This window comes from Manis pentadactyla, chromosome 13 (assembly GCF_030020395.1).
Source record: "Manis pentadactyla isolate mManPen7 chromosome 13, mManPen7.hap1, whole genome shotgun sequence".
NCBI lineage: Eukaryota > Metazoa > Chordata > Mammalia > Pholidota > Manidae > Manis > Manis pentadactyla.
In genome coordinates this window covers 14,548,825-14,565,013 of record NC_080031.1, presented here as the reverse complement: position 1 = coordinate 14,565,013, position 16,189 = coordinate 14,548,825, and the positions used below count along the sequence as shown (strand labels likewise).

The 16,189-nt window shown below is 35.3% G+C and overlaps 1 protein-coding gene across 8 annotated transcripts in view; it reads left to right on the top strand.

Annotated features, from left to right (window-relative positions):
* ARHGAP32 (Rho GTPase activating protein 32) overlaps nucleotides 1–16,189 on the top strand; it is a 277,885-nt gene that overhangs the window by 179,256 nt on the left and 82,440 nt on the right. For 7 of the 8 annotated variants that reach the window (XM_057490664.1, XM_057490663.1, XM_057490665.1 and 4 more), the window contains 4 exons: nucleotides 8,658–8,795; nucleotides 10,871–10,963; nucleotides 11,818–11,940; nucleotides 13,474–13,551. In XM_057490664.1, coding sequence (XP_057346647.1) covers nucleotides 8,658–8,795; nucleotides 10,871–10,963; nucleotides 11,818–11,940; nucleotides 13,474–13,551 — 432 coding nt within the window. Of the gene's footprint in view, nucleotides 1–8,657; nucleotides 8,796–10,870; nucleotides 10,964–11,817; nucleotides 11,941–13,473; nucleotides 13,552–16,189 lie in introns of those variants that run through there. The other variant, XM_057490668.1, reaches the window with a different exon arrangement.

The following is a 16,189-nucleotide window of genomic DNA, read 5'->3' as shown; positions in this document are numbered from 1 at the left end:
TCACTTACACGTGGAATTTAATAAAAAACACTCATGCTTATAGACAGAACAGATTTATGGTTGCCAGAGATGGAGGTTGGGTGGTGGGCAAAGAGGGTGAAGGAGGTCAAGAGGCACAAAATTCCCATTATAAAATAAATAAGTCATAGGATATAATGTATAGTATGGTGATTATAGTTAACAATACTGTGTTGCATATTTGAAAGTTGCTAAGAGAGTAGATCTTAAAAGTCTTCATCTCATGAAAAAACATTTTTTGTAACTGGTGTTAAATGTTAACGAGACATTATGGTGATCACTTTGCAATATATGCAGCTATCATCATTTTCTTGTACACCTAAAATTTATACAGTATGTCAATTATACCTCAATAAAAAGTAAAAAATATTTTTTAAAAAGATTAAGAAAAATAACATTTTTCATTTCACCCTTATGAACTCTCCAGAACTCTTCTTTTCTTTATGTAGGTTTAGGTTTTCTTTCTCAAGAACTTGTTTTAACATTTCTGCAAGTCAGGTCTACTGATTACAAATTCCCTCAATTTTTGCTTGTCTCAAAAAGTGTTTATTTTTCCTTCACTTTTGAAGGACAGTTTCATAAGGCTCAGACTTTTAGGTTGCTGATTTTTTTCCCCCTCAACACTTAAATATTTCACTCCATTCTTTTCTTGTTGCCTGATTTCTGAGGAGAGGCTGGATATGGTGCCTGTATTTGCCTCTCTGTGGGTAATGTTTTTTTCTCCCACTGACTTTTTTCAAGATTTTTTTCTTTTTTCATTTTTTTGAAGTTTGAATATGATATCCCTTTGTATAGTTATTTTGGCGTCTATTACACTTTGTGTTCTCTTAGCTTCCTACATCTGCATTTTGGTGTCTGCCATTAATTTGGAGAAATTCTCTATCATTACTGCTTCAACTATTGGTTATGTTCCTTTCTGTTTCTTTACCTCTGGTATGCTTATTAGGTGTATCTTACACTTTTTGTAGTTCCTCTCTTTCTGAATAGTCTGTTCACGTTTTTTCCTCAGTCTTTTTTTCTGTTTGCTTTCAGTTTTGGAAGCATCTACTGTCATACACTGAAGCTCAGAGATTCTTTCCTCAGACATATCCAGCCTACTAATGAGCCCATCGATGGCATTTGTTATTTCTGTTAACAGTGTTTTTGATCTCTAGCATTTCTTTTTGATTCTTAGAATTTTCAACTCTCTGCTTACATTTCCATGTGTTTTTTCATGTTCTCTAGTGTTTCCATTTAAGCCTGTATTTTTTACTGAAGTATAGTTGATGATGTAATATTATGCTGGTTTCAAGTGTATAACACAGTGATTCACCAGTTACACCCATTATTAAATCCTGACCCCAAGTAGTGCAGTTCCTATCAACATAGAAAGATGTAACAAAATCATTGACTAGATTGTCCATGTTGCATTTCCAAACCTGTGACCAACTTACATTATAGTTGAGATTTTGTGCCTCTTTATCCTCCTCACCCACCAACTCCCACCCCTCTTCCTCCCCCTCACCCATGGTAATCACCAGTCATTACTCAGTGTCTATGAATCTACTGCTATTTTGTTCATTTTGTTTTGTTTTGTTTTTAGATTCCAAAAATAACTGAAATTTTATGGTATTTGCCTTTCTTCACCTGGCTTATTTCACTTAGCATAATACTCTGTACATCCATCCATGTTGTCACAAATGGCAGGGTTTCTTTCTTTTTTGTGGCTGAGTAATATTTCTTTGTGTATCACATTTTCTTTATCCATTCATCTACTGATGGACACATTGGTTGCTTCTCTATCTTGGCTATTATAAATAATGCAACAGTAAACATAGCAGTGCATATTATCTTTTCAAGTCAGAGATTTTGGGTTTTTTTGGGTAACTTCTTAAAAGTGGAGTTACTGGGTCATACGGTATTTCTATTTTCAGTTTTTTTGAGAAACTCAATATCGCTTTCCACAGTGGCTGAACCAATTTACATTCCCATCAATAGTGTAGGAGGGTTCCCATTTCTCCACATCCTCACCAACACTTGTTTCTTGTCTTTCAGATAGTGGCCATTCTGACTGGTGTGAAGTGATACCTCATTATGGTTTTGATTTGTATTTATATGATGATTAGCAGTGTGGAGCATCTTTTCATGTACCTGTTGGCCATATGTATTTCTTTGGAAAAACATCCAGGTTCTCTCCCCATTTTTAATAGGGTTATTTGTTTTTTTGGTGTTGAGTTGTATGAGTTCTTTATATATTTTGGGTGATAAACCTTATCAGATAAATCACTTATGGATATATTCTCCCTTGCTGTAGGTTGCCTTTTTGTTTTGTTGATGATGTGCTTTGCTGTACAGAGCTTTTTATATTGATTTGATGATGTTAGCATATTAATCATAGTTGTTTAAAATTCCTGTCGATAACTCCAACATACCTGCCATGTATGACTCTTTCTTTAAAGCTTGCCTAGTCTTCTCAAACTATGTTTTTATTTTTTATCATAGTTAGTAACTCTTGTTGAAAGGTAAAAGGAACTGATGTAAATAAACCTTTAGTGATGTCATGACGAGGAGGGGAAGCTTTCTGTAACCCTGTGACTAGGTCTCAGGCTTTTAACTTCACAGATGCTTCACAGTACCCAGTCTCCAGCCTTGTTGGGACAGGAAAGCTAGATTGGGCAGGAGTTGGGTATTTACCTTCTCAGAATAGTTAGGCTCTGATAAAACCCAGTGAACTAGGGTTTGGTTAGTTTCTCCTGAGGGCAGACTTTGTTGAGAAGGACACAATGTTTGGTGTGTTTCAAAATGGTTACTTTTCCACTTCCCCTGGCAGCAGCTTCAGAGGATTTTTCTCTGATTTTTACTGTGAAAACCTGGTTGAGCTCCTTAGGTAAATAAGACTCATAAGACTCACAGAAGTGTTGGGACCTGCCAGGACTGTCTCCCTAGATTTTTGACTCTCAGACTTGTCCACACTGAGCCTCCTGCAGTTTATCAGTTACTCTTCAGGTTTTTCTGCCTGAGCACTGGTCCCCACAGGCAGATTTTTGTCTAGTAAGTTGTGATTCTCTATTCACCTCTCCATCTCTCCAATTTTGGGGCAGCAGTTTGCCTTGTGACTTCATTCTACTGATGGATCTAAGAAGAGCTGTTGGTTTTTCAATTTGTTCCTCTGCTTACTTGTTAGGACACAGAGGTGACCTCTGAGCTCCTTACCAATCAAAAAGGATATCAGAAGTCCAGTTGTTATTTTTTGACCTGACAGACAAGATCACTTCTGAAGTGTGACTGACTCAACGGTTTATTTTTGTAGGGCTGCTCATTTTCATGTGGTACTTGTGACAAAGCCAGATGAACTAAAAGTTGAACTGACAGAACAAGTATAATGCTACAAACAATATATTTTAATGCTTCTTTTGAAAGTTTATTTTAAATACATCTATAGGAAGAATGTCCTGAGCAAGAAGGACCAACCAACTTCTTTTTGACTTTTTTTAAGCAAAAAAAAAAAAAAATCAACATCCCAATGTCATAAGCCATTTAATATATCACTTCAGTATGCTCTCAAGGAATTTTCTTCACTGTTATCAACTGCCTGACTAAAAGTGTGACAGCTCTCAAAGAGCTAATAGGTCTACCATGTAGTTTGTTTAGACATGCAGTGTAATAATTTTGATAAGCATGATAAGTAATATGACAGGATATGTTAGAAAATTGTCAAAGATGTGAGTGGATAATTCATAAAAGAATAAGACATCATTTTTCACCTACTAGAAAATTTTTAAATGGTTTTTTCATTACTAGGATGCAGTGAAATAGGTCCAAGCAGTAAAAATTGGTACAAATTTTTTTTTAGGAATTGTGTGTGCTTTTTACCCTTTAATTAAAAATACTTTTAGACTTAGAGAAAATATGTAAAAGTGTAGAGAGATTTCCATATGTCCTTTACTTAGCTTCAGCCCATGTCACATTTTTTAGACATTTATTCTACAGTGTAAGACATTGGGACATAGACTTAAATACAAATGTGTTATAATCTTGTTATCAGTTATTGTACTCTGATCTTAGAACTTCCCAAGTCTGTCATTTACAAGTTTTAATAGCTTTTTCAAAATCCACCTCAGCTAGTAAAGGTTAGTGTTAATGCATAAAATGGATAGTGTTATAATACATAAATACATAAATACAAAAATTTCAGCTTAAGTAATATTTGCCTGTTATACCCCGTGGCATGCAAAAGATGCTTTTATGACAGACAGCTATACCAGCGAGAATAATATCAATAATGATAGAAAATATTTATTGAGTGACTTCAAGGCAGTGTGATTCATATGGATTATTTCATTTAAACTTCCACCAACCTAGGTACTGTTAACCTCCCCATTTTACAGGTGAGTAAACTGAGGTTCATAAGAGTTATCTAAGGTAATGTACTAACAAGTAGCCAAGGCTAGTCAAACTTCAAATCCTTCATCCCTGATTACTGCTTTCCTCATTCTTTTCTTTCTTTCCTTTCTTCTCTCTTACTTCCTTGTTTCACAGTTTTGTAGGCCTAGAAATCTATTTTGTATGCCAGGGGAAAGTGATATTCCTGGTGCCAAGTGCTACCTTATTATCTTAGTTTAGGCTGTTGTAACAAAGTACCATAGATTGAGTGGCTTATAAACAACAGAAATTTATTTCTTATGGTTCTGGAGGCTGGCAGTCTGAGATCAGGAAGTCAGAATGGTATAAGTTCTGGTAAGAGCCCTCTTTCAAGTGTGCAGACTGCTGACATCTCATTGTAACTTCATGTGACAGTAAAGTAAGCAGAGATGGGGAAGCAAGCTCTTTCAGGACTCTTAGGAGAGTCCTAATACTGTTTATGAGGGCTCCACCCTCATGATCTATCCAATCCTAATTGCCTCCCAAGGGCTCCACTTTCTAATGACTTTCTATGCCATCACACCAGAGGTTGGGTTTCCATATATGAATTTGGGGAGACACAAACATTCAGTCTGTAACACCTTACAGTTATGTCAGAATATTCTCCATTCTATAAGGAATGCTTACTGAAAAAGGATTAAAAGCAGAGCCAGTTTCTACTCTAGAAGTACCAGGCACCACAAATGTAGGTACTGAATTTCCTTTATATTGACCATTTTGCTTCATCAGTGGGCTCAAAAGGAGTAATAGGTATGGAATATACCGAGTTGTCTGGTTATTTCTCTCTTTTCTGCTAGTACAGTGTAATAATTATACATGTGTTCAGAGTTAATCCTGATCTATTGCTCTGCCTTTGTACTAGTGACTTAAAATCCTAGTGTTACATTTTCTTTTGAAAGGGAGCAGGAAAACAAAACAAAAGGTTGCCAGAGCATGTGAATTATTTCAAAATAATGATACTGAATTTGAGATTTTACTCTCTAAAACTAGAGCTGATAATTCAACCAATATGGAAAACAACCTTTGACCTCTAGAGATACATTAACTCTTTCCTGGTTGAACCTTGATACACTTAAAAGTAATTAATAAAAATGTTCTTTTTTCCTTGAGTTGCTGAGCTTTTGGTGACTAGTCATTTGTTCTGCTAAATATCATGGGGTTTTGTTTGGGATCTTTGTTCCCTAATTTTGTTATGTTCAACCCAGAGCAAGTTTTCTAAATTAAAAAGGAACAGTAATAGCTAGAATGTATCGAGCCATTTCTATTAGCTGATGCTTTGCTAAACATTTTATATTAATTTATTTCATTCAGTTATTAAATCTACAGAACTCACAATTAGGACATTCTGATACTGGAGTCAAGTTTTTGGCTATTTTTCTTTTTAGGAGTTGGTAAATTGATGTATCTTCAGGATCTATGTAGTCAGTGTAAACACAGGAAATGACTGGGTGTTTGGTAATTACTCTGGTAAATTAGATTTTGCTGTGTTGTACCTAAAAGTGTTCATACACAGTTTTTAAAAACACTATAGGCCAAACCAAAATCAGAAGATTGAATGGATAAATTTCAAATATGATGGATGATAGCCCTTCTTATCCAGATGAAATTATTTAAATGATTTAATGGACACATTATATTCCCTGTTCTTTCATATACCTATCCAAGACTTTGAGCAAATTACTTAATCTCTAATTATATCCATAAAGAATGAAATAAAGCCTTATGTTACTTCTTTTTGACAATATACTATAAACTGAGGGAGAGCCCCAAAGTTGGAACAGTTGTTTTAAAATACATGTCAATGATAAAACATGATTTTTCCAACATACTAGTAAGCAAGCAGAAAACTTCTATGAATCAATAAGTAAAAGTCATCATTTTAATGGAGATAATGAACAGGCTTCTGGTAGGAAGAGGCAGTTCACACATAATTGGTATTACCACCTTGGAGACCTATTTTGCAATTTGAAATAAAGGTGACAATGGGCATACATAATGACCCAGCAGTTCCACTTCCGGGTTAGTCCCTGTGGAGAATCTCACAAACAGGCAGGACAAAATGTGAACATGTTCGTTGTATCACTGTGTGATAATGCCAAGCATTGAATACCTACTCCCCTTCTGTAGGGGAATGGGAAAATAAACTGGGTTTATTCCTACAACAGATTATACTTCAACATGTAATAATAGAGCTACCTATGTCAGCATGGATAAATCTCAACACCATGTTGAGTGAAAAGGCTAAGTTCCAAAAGATGTGAATTATGTGATACAATTTATATGCTTATTCAGAATAGTAGCCATTCATCATAGATAACATGGATTCTTTATGGATAACGTGCACCTGTGCATGGTAACAGTGCCCCTCAACTCCAGTCTTTAACTTTGGAAGGAGAACACAAGAAAGAAGGGTGCTTTATATCTGTAAATTGTTTTTTTTTTTTTTAAAAAAAACAAAAACCTGAGCTTTGAAACAAAAAAGTCAAAATCTGTTTAATCTCTGTGATAGAGACATAGAAATGTGTTATTTTTTGTACTCTTCTGATATTTGAAATGTATAATCTTAAAATATGTATAAGTGTGGAAGATTAATTGCAACTAGAAGGTTTTCTTTTTGTGTGTGTGTTTGTTGTTTATTTTTGTTTTTTATTTTTGCCATCCCAAAAAAGCAAGTATTTAAACCCTTGTGGTCATTCAGGAAAGCTTTGGGTAGAAGGCAGCTGTAGAACTGTGAAAACAAAGGTGCTTACTTGAGCAAAGAGGAAAAAACTAGCTTTCCATAGCAGAAGGAACAGTGCCTAAAATCATGGTGGCACTTACCTGAAAGGGAACTTACATCTCATAATTGAATAAATGGAAGTAATTGAGCATAACTGGAAGCAAAGAAAGGGCATGGAGGAGTAGTGATTGAAATGAGACTGTAAATTAAGCAGGGCCTGGGGATGAAAACCATGGTATGTGTACATATGTTTAGCCATAACCCTGTGGATCAATGGTTCTTAGTTCACGCTAATCATCAGTCAGAATTAACTGAATCCCATTCTAGACTTATTGAACTAGCTTGTCTTAGAATAATAACCAGGACACTGTTCCTTACCAGTCTCTGCCACATCTACTTTCTTATTTCGCTCTAACAACCCTCCATCTGTGTAATGGAGAATTATAGTACAAAGTAAGATTAGACAAGATGATCCTGTTAGTTTTTGACATACCTGTGTTCAGAATTCAGCACCTCTCCTGTGAAGTGGTAACTTCTGCTTCTGCCCCTTCTGACGGAGGCAAATGGAGAAGAGCTACGCTAAGAATGTTTTCTTCAATCCTGAGATGGTTGCTCTGGAGGCTTTTTCTCCCAGTCCCTCCATAATTTCTTATGAGATCAAAGCCTCCATATCAAATTAGATTAAATTGCAAAACTAAATGGAGTGCAGTAAAGACCTGCTCATTATTGCCAACCCAGAGAGCTTTTGAAAGATTTATGGCCGTGTGACCTGATAAGCTTTGTATTTTGTATTGGTGGGAAGGGAGGAGATCAAGGGCAAGGAGCATTAGCAGTATTCCAGGTGAGAAATAACACCCATCCTTAGTAAAGCTTTGGCAATCAGAAGTAATAGACATGTAAGAAAATGAGAGATGGTATGTAATGAACATACTCTATGAGGTTTCCATTTTTGATGAGGTTGTGAGACTGGGCAAGGAAAGGAAGAAAGCCTGGGCAGAGGGGAGGGTAATGGGTTCTAGATAGTATGTCCATGTCAAATGCTTGCAGATGAAGACTGCAGCAGTTTTGGCTTTCAGTGTTACGTCAAAGTCACGGAAAATGTTGGTGACAACTACCAATAATCTGGTTTGATTTTTCTTTAATTTTTGGTAATACTCTTCCACACAAAATTATTTTATGGTTCTTTCTATGGGTTTAGGGCCACATACTTGTGGGTTTAAGGTCACATACTATCTTACTACCTAGCACTTGTTCCCAAAAAGAGCCAGTGGCCTTTGACCAGCCGTAGGAAGAGGGTTAGTGGAGAGTTCTCTCTTATTTTCCATTATTGGCTTTTTAATGTAATATAACTCACTGGAGTGTTTTTGAGTTTATCTACTATCAAGTTAGTAGAAGCATTTCATTAGAAAATATAAGATCTCATGAATAAAAATACTGTTATAGAATAAGGCCTGATTCGTAAGCATTTTCTAATAGAGATGAATTATAGGAGCCTTTTTTTTTTTTTTTTTACACATAGGGCAAGAGTTGGATTGTTAAAAGAAGTTATGAAGATTTTCGAGTACTTGATAAACATCTTCATCTATGTATTTATGACCGACGATTCTCCCAGCTCTCAGAGCTTCCCCGTTCTGATTCCCTGAAGGACAGTCCAGAGGTAAGCATTTAGTATGTTGCAAAAGTAATTATATAAATTAGTAGAAATTTTTGCCTGTGTACTAAATAAAAGGTTTGTTATATCAATAGTAACACAAAATGAAGTGTTTGTTACATCAAACACTCAGGATGATTCCTGGCATTATTTATTTAATAACTGAAAAATTAGTAATGCTTGTGAGGTGTTTATAATTAAAGTAGGTTTGGTATATAATTTTATAAGAAAAAACTCATATGGGCAACATATATGAACAAATCATTCTTCAAAGAGAACTTAAAATATTGAAGCAAAAGCATAGAAAAACATTGACCTCACTAATAATGAAAGAAATGCATATTAAAGCAATGCTTTTTGCTTAAGTTTATGATGACAGTCTGTGTCTGTGTACCTACCTCCACTCCTGCTAAAAATTCCTATTAAAAATATAAAAGAGCTTCAAAAATTTTATAAGGGAAGAGATTCTTTATAACATGAGAAATAAAAAACATCAGAAAGTCAAAAATTGTTAGGAATCTCTGAAAGTAGTAGATAGGATAAGATTAATGGGAGCAAGAAAATACAGCATAAGGAACATGCACAAGAGGACTGCAGAAGACAGATAAACTAGAAATCTTAAATTTAAAAATTGATTGAACTAAACACCTGGGAGGAGCAAGCAGAAGAGCAAGCACGGGGAAGTGTGATTGCTATCCTCAGAGAGAAAAAGAGGCAGTTCCATTCATGGAATGAGGGAAGATTTAAAAAAAGGAAATCATCAGAGATCTTAGAAAATGACCATATAGTCATTTAAATTAATGTTAGTGATGCTAAACCTGAATAGATGGACTACATAGAAGTGTACACAGTTGAAGAGAGAATTAAGGAGCTGGAAGAGCAAGCTTTGTAAGAATATAGCCCCCAAAGGGATAAAAAGATAAAACATTGTAAGAGAACAGTTGGGAGTCATGGAGAATAGATCCAGACGTTCCTGCTTCCCTTTCGTAGCAGTTATAGGAGGAGTGGATGGAAGTAACTAAAAACGAATATAAGGAAATTGCCTGAAGCTAAAGAAAAGCATGTTCTTAGATTATACATGGTCCCATTAGGTGCTAAATATGAGTGAGAAGACACATCTAGAAACACTGTAGTGAAATTTCAAAATGCTGAAACAGAAAACCCAAAGTTTCCAGAGAGCAAACAACAAATTTTCTCAAACCAACAAGAATTGTATTGGCATTAGACTCCTTGACAGCCACAGTGGATGCTTGAAAACAGTGCACAAAATCTTCCAAGTCCTGAGGGGAAGCTATATCAAATCTACAATTCATTCCAAGGCATCTAAGTAGGTAGAGCAAAGTAGAGACAACATCATTTATGCAAGAACTGACCCAGCATGCACACCTCAGGAATGTCTTAAAACCATGGATTCTTTTGTAGCATAGAAAACCTAGAGTCTCTGTATCTGCATTTCCCATCTCTGCCTACTGTTGAATTTTTCTCTTTCAGACTCTCAGAACATGGCCACTACCAACAGGTCCCAGGTTTTTAATCTCTTTTAAGACAGCATTCAGAATGAGCTGAAATATTCTATCAAATTCCTAATTCCCCTAGTATCTCTTGTTAGCCCAGCAAATATTTGATCACATTCCCAGGCCAATCAGCTGACCTGTGCTGTAGGATCATCTATGATCCTGGCTGTTTTGCCGCAGCCAAATACAAGGAAAATTGAAAAAGTTTCAGAGTAGCCAGGGGAAGCTAGGCAGAAAAGCCAAGTATGTTTCTGTTACAGTTATCTTTTTGTGTTTTCCATACAAACATAGAAAGAAAAAGCAATAATATTAGAAACTGTGATATAGTATGATCCCTGATGATGAGGGGCTGATTGTCAAAGTTCTTCACAAGACAGGGAATTACTATTAAGGGCCTGAAGTTTCAGTTGGCAGAACTGTTAAGCCCCTGTAACGAATCCTTTGTAACTATTAAAATGCCTAAAAATCTGCAGATTACACTCCACCCCCTGAAACAACCAATTTACACCAGTTCCTCTGACAGGGAATTTATGTATCATCTTTACTGAATCTTCTCTTTCTCTTTAGTCCGTCACGCAGATGCTTATGGCTTACCTGTCCCGCCTTTCAGCTATTGCCGGCAACAAGATCAACTGTGGACCTGCCCTTACTTGGATGGAGGTACTATCTAATTCATCTCTTCTTAAAGTTTATTTTTAAATTAAGAAATTTAACATTAATTTAATTTTAATAGCTATTGTGTTTCAGGAACCGGAGAAATGATGTTTAGCATCTTCAGAAAGGATAGATACATACGTGATACATTAAATACTTTTCATTTCGAATCTTTCTTTGATAATCCAGGGGATTAATTTAATGTATTTTATGAATTGCAATGACACCTGTTATTTGGTGTTTAATGTATTAATGTGTGCATTTAGTAAGGTGTACATATTTTTTCAGTTAATTCATATTGAAAAATTTTTTTAGTTATTTGTGAACAAGATAACCTTTTAAAGGTTCAATATAAGAGTAAGGATTGAATAATACAGTATCCAGTAAATATGTTAGACATTTCTCCTTAATGTGCTTATGTAGAGTTATATTATTCTCTCCTCCCAGTGGAAAGTATGACAGGGTGGAATGTGGAAAGAATGTAGAACTTAGAGCCAGGCCAACTTGCATTGAGATATTGGATCTTCCAGTAGTGGCTCTGTTATCTTGGATAAATTATTTAATTTCCCTTGAAGTACATAATTTCTTTTAGCTTTAGCAGCTTCATCTTTAGATAATGATGATGATGATAAGTATCATTTATATTTATGAGGATTAAATTAAACCATATATGTTATATGCACAGCATAATGAATGGCATATGTTAAATACTCAGTAAGTGGTAGTCTATGTTTTTCTTTTAAAGAGTCTTTGGATCATGATTTCTCTAAATCAAATTGAATTATCTTTTATAGGTAGTCAGACTTTCACAAGTCCCATGTCTCTAACCATCTCATTGTCCATTTTTTTTTTTTTTACAGATTGATAATAGGGGGAATCACCTTCTAGTTCATGAGGAATCATCCATTAATACTCCTGCTGTTGGAGCTGCCCATGTTATCAAGAGGTACACTGCTCGGGCCCCCGATGAACTGACCTTAGAGGTAAATGAATAGATACCAATGTGTTAGTTAACTCCATCCTTGCTACCTTTCTAGCTCATGTTTAAATGTTTTTTTATTTAATCATTTCCTTAATTAAAAATACCAGGTTTTTCCATACCCCATTATCTTGCAGCCTGAAACACCATCTGTTTTCATTTAAATAACTGAACTTATCCTTCAGAAGTCATCTTAAATGCCTCCTATTTCTTCTAGGAAGACATCCTTGATCTCCCTATTCCATGCAAATACATACCCCAAAACGCCTGGATTGAATGTCATTCTGAACTGTCTGTTCTCATGGCTCATGTCTGACATAGCACTATTACATCCAATCATAAGTGTTCTCCTGTTTGTCTCTGTAAACTTCTTAAAACCACTCTCAATCTTTAGTCTTTGTGTTTTAGTAGCTAAAAACTACCCAGTGATACTTTCTACTCCTTATTTGTTAAAGAATTGAGTTAACAGATCAAAGTGAAATAAACATTTCTTGCTGTTAGATGTAAAAGGAGAAGAATTAAGTTTCTTCCTTCAATATTCGCTGATGAGAGATAAGAAAATGCTGGCAGTTACTCAATTTAAAAAAGCGTAAAAATTTTTACTGTATAGAATTTGAACCGTTTTCAAATTCAATTTTTAGGTTCTGTATACAAAGGAATGTAGGTCTTGAAAGATACCAAGTCTGTTAGCAAATACAGTTTTGTGAAGCTGAGTCTTTAATAACTTGAAAAAATAGTTGTGAGTATCCAAAGTAAATTCCAAAGCAATATTGTATACATTAGTAATATTGCTCTAAAGTGCTGAACCTGTTTTATCACAGAAATCATGACTTATTTGGTTGAAGAATATAACTTCCATTAAATGTATTATAAAAACTGTTAGTGATTTTTATTTTTACAATGTTGTAACAGTTTGTTTCAATTCACTGATTTGCTTTTTAGAGTGAAGAAAAGTAAGCTACTTAGTGTAAATATATTTTACCATCTATTGAAAGAAGTGTAAAGTTGTAATCAAATTTTACACTTACTAATAATAACTTAGTAATTATAGACATCTTAGGCCTTCCCCATATGATTAAATAAGATATGTCAAGTGCTCAACACAGTGTCTGGCACACTGTAAGTACTCACTAAATGTGGTATTAATAGCATTTGTTCTAAATGTGAGTATTTAAAACTGTCTTTTATAAGTGAATCTGATCAATTTCAATAATAGCAGTAACAGAGTATTTTAACAAAAGTGGTAAGGATGATTTGATGCCTAAACCTTTAAAAATCTTATACATTCTGAAGTTACTATACATGCTAGTTGGATCACAGTCTTTGTGCTGCTTATTTTTTTGTAGATGTCTTCTTAACAAATGGTTAAGACAATTAAATTCTTTACAGAAAGAAGTGTCTTGTTTTTCCAGAAATAACTAGCCAGAGAATAAAGATAGTATTTTACCTTTTCGTTATAGTTCAGACTTAAATTCTAGATATAACAATTGGTTTAGAATTTGACTAAAAACATTTCGTTTAAAACTTTTTCTTCTAGGTGGGAGACATTGTTTCTGTTATTGACATGCCCCCAAAAGTGTTAAGCACATGGTGGAGAGGCAAGCATGGATTTCAGGTAGGCAACAAAGAATTAGGTGTAGAAAAGTTCAAAGAACAGTTTTTCTTTATTCTTCAGTAATATTTCTGTTTATAACATGTACTGACAACAGACTTGTCATCAGAAATTTGGTCTGCAGTGATAGAAAAATGTAGATTATATTTGACTTGAATTTCCTTCTGGAGTTACTATTGTGGTTGTTTTTATCTCCTTTTTCTTCTCGAAATGGTGATATAGCTAAAGTATGAGCAGAACAGGCCTGATGACTACTTTTAGATTATCAGGCCTGTAACTCTGCCTTGCTTTTAATATTGGTTTTATTTATTTATTTATTTATTTATAATTATTTTTTATTGAAGGGTAGTTGACACACAGTATTACATTACATTAGTTTCAGGTGTACAACATAGTGATTCAACATTTATATACATGACAATTCTAGGTACCAGCTATCACCCTACCAAGCTGTTACAATATCTTGACTATATTCATTACATCCCGGTTACTTATTTGTTTTACCATTGGAAGTGTGTACTTTTTTTTTTTTTTTTTGTGAGGGCATCTCTCATATTTATTGATCAAATGGTTGTTAACAACAATAAATAAAATTCTGTATAGGGGAGTCAATGCTTAATGCACAATCATTAATCCACCCCAAGCCTAACTTTCGTCAGTCTCCAATCTTCTGAGGCATAACAAACAAGTTCTTACATGGAGAACAAATTCTTACATAGTGAATAAGTTACATAGTGAACAGTACAAGGGCAGTCATCACAGAAACTTTCGGTTTTGCTCATGCATTATGAACTATAAACAGTCACTTCAAATATGAATACTCATTTGATTTTTATACTTGATTTATATGTGGATACCACATTTCTCTCTTTATTATTATTATTTTTAATAAAATGCTGAAGTGGTAGATAGATACAAGATAAAGGTAGAAAACATAGTTTAGTGTTGTAAGGGAGCAAATGTAGATGATCAGGTGTGTGCCTGTAGACTATGTGTTAATCCAAGCTAGACAAGGTCAATAAAACATCCACATATGCAGAAGATTTCTCTCAGAACAGGGGGGGTGAGATTCTAAGCCTCACCTCTGTTGATCCCCAATTTCTCACCTGATGGCCCCCCTGCAACTGTGCCTGTCTTAGGTTGTTCCTCCCTTGAGGAATCTTACCCGTCTCTGGCTAACCAGTCATCTTCCGGGCCCATACAGGGAAATGTAAAGTTGGTAAGTGAGAGAGAAGCCTTATTGTTTGAAAAGGTTAGCTTTTTACTTCTTTGCATATTTATGCCCTGTGGCTTCTATGCCCAGCATTTGTCTTGAGGTATCTTTACCACTTGGAAGAATTATGATACTCGGTAAATTTGATATGAGGCACGAATTCTATTTAAGGGTTGTAATTAGGAAGGAAGAAGAAAAGCTATAGAAGTAGCAGGCGGCAGAAAACATGGGAAGATTGATTATTTCTTTGACATAGCTTCTTGTAGAGTAACTTCAGCATGTATAGGTTTTAAGCTACTACTTAAATTGCGCGCACACATTAACATAATAGGAGTATAGTTACATAACCAAAGCATACCTGTAATTACCAGCCATCTCCAGTGAAACCAAGAAAACCAGTTAGGCACCTTAGGCATTTGTGAAAACTTATCTATGATATGGTGGATATTGTCCAACTGAACTTGAACAGTCTGGGAGAAATCAGACAAATTAAAACAACCCATTCCTGGGGAATGTTCACATCCCTTATGTTCTTTTAACAGTAAATAGTCTGTAGTTGTAAGATTTTGGAGCGCTACAATTTGCACTTCTCCTAATTCTTGGTTGAGTTCCAACAGTATAGATCCAGTCAAATTTGTTGTTTTACTGTATGCACAGGTCAGCTTAGATATCTCCTTCTTCATTCCCATGGCAAGTCCAGGAATTGGTGGGATGAGTGCATCTACAGCTGTAGCAGCACGTGAATCTTTGTTGGGGTTTTTTGATGATCATCTTCTGGCATGAGTCTTCCAGAGAGTGCTGATGTTGGAAGTTCTTTTTCATATCGTATCTTAGTTCATTTTTGGGGTAGCCCAATTAGGCTTTGATCCTCTGTATAAACACAAACAGACCCTTTGCCTACACTTTTATATGCCCTTTATACCCTTGTGTAGAACTCGTTGGAGGTTACCACACAGGAACTGCCCTTTTTTTTTTTTTTTTTTTTGGTATCACTAATGTACACTTACATGACGAATATTATGTTTACTAGGCTCTCCCCTATACCAGGTGCCCCCTATAAACCCCTTTACAGTCACTGTCCATCAGCATAGCAAAATGTTGTAGAATCACTACTTGCCTTCTCTGTGTTGTACAGCCCTCCCTTTTCTTCTACGCCCCCATGCATGCTAATCTTAATACCCCCCTACTTCTCCCCCTCCTTATCCCTCCCTACCCACCCATCCTCCCCAGTCCCTTTCCCTTTGGTACCTGTTAGTCCATTCTTGAGATCTGTGATTCTGCTGCTGTTTTGTTCCTTCAGTTTTTCCTTTGTTCTTATATTCCACAGATAAGTGAAATCATTTGGTATTTCTCTTTCTCTGCTTGGCTTGTTTCACTGAGCATAATACCCTCCAGCTCCATCCATGTTGCTGCAAATGGTTGGATTTG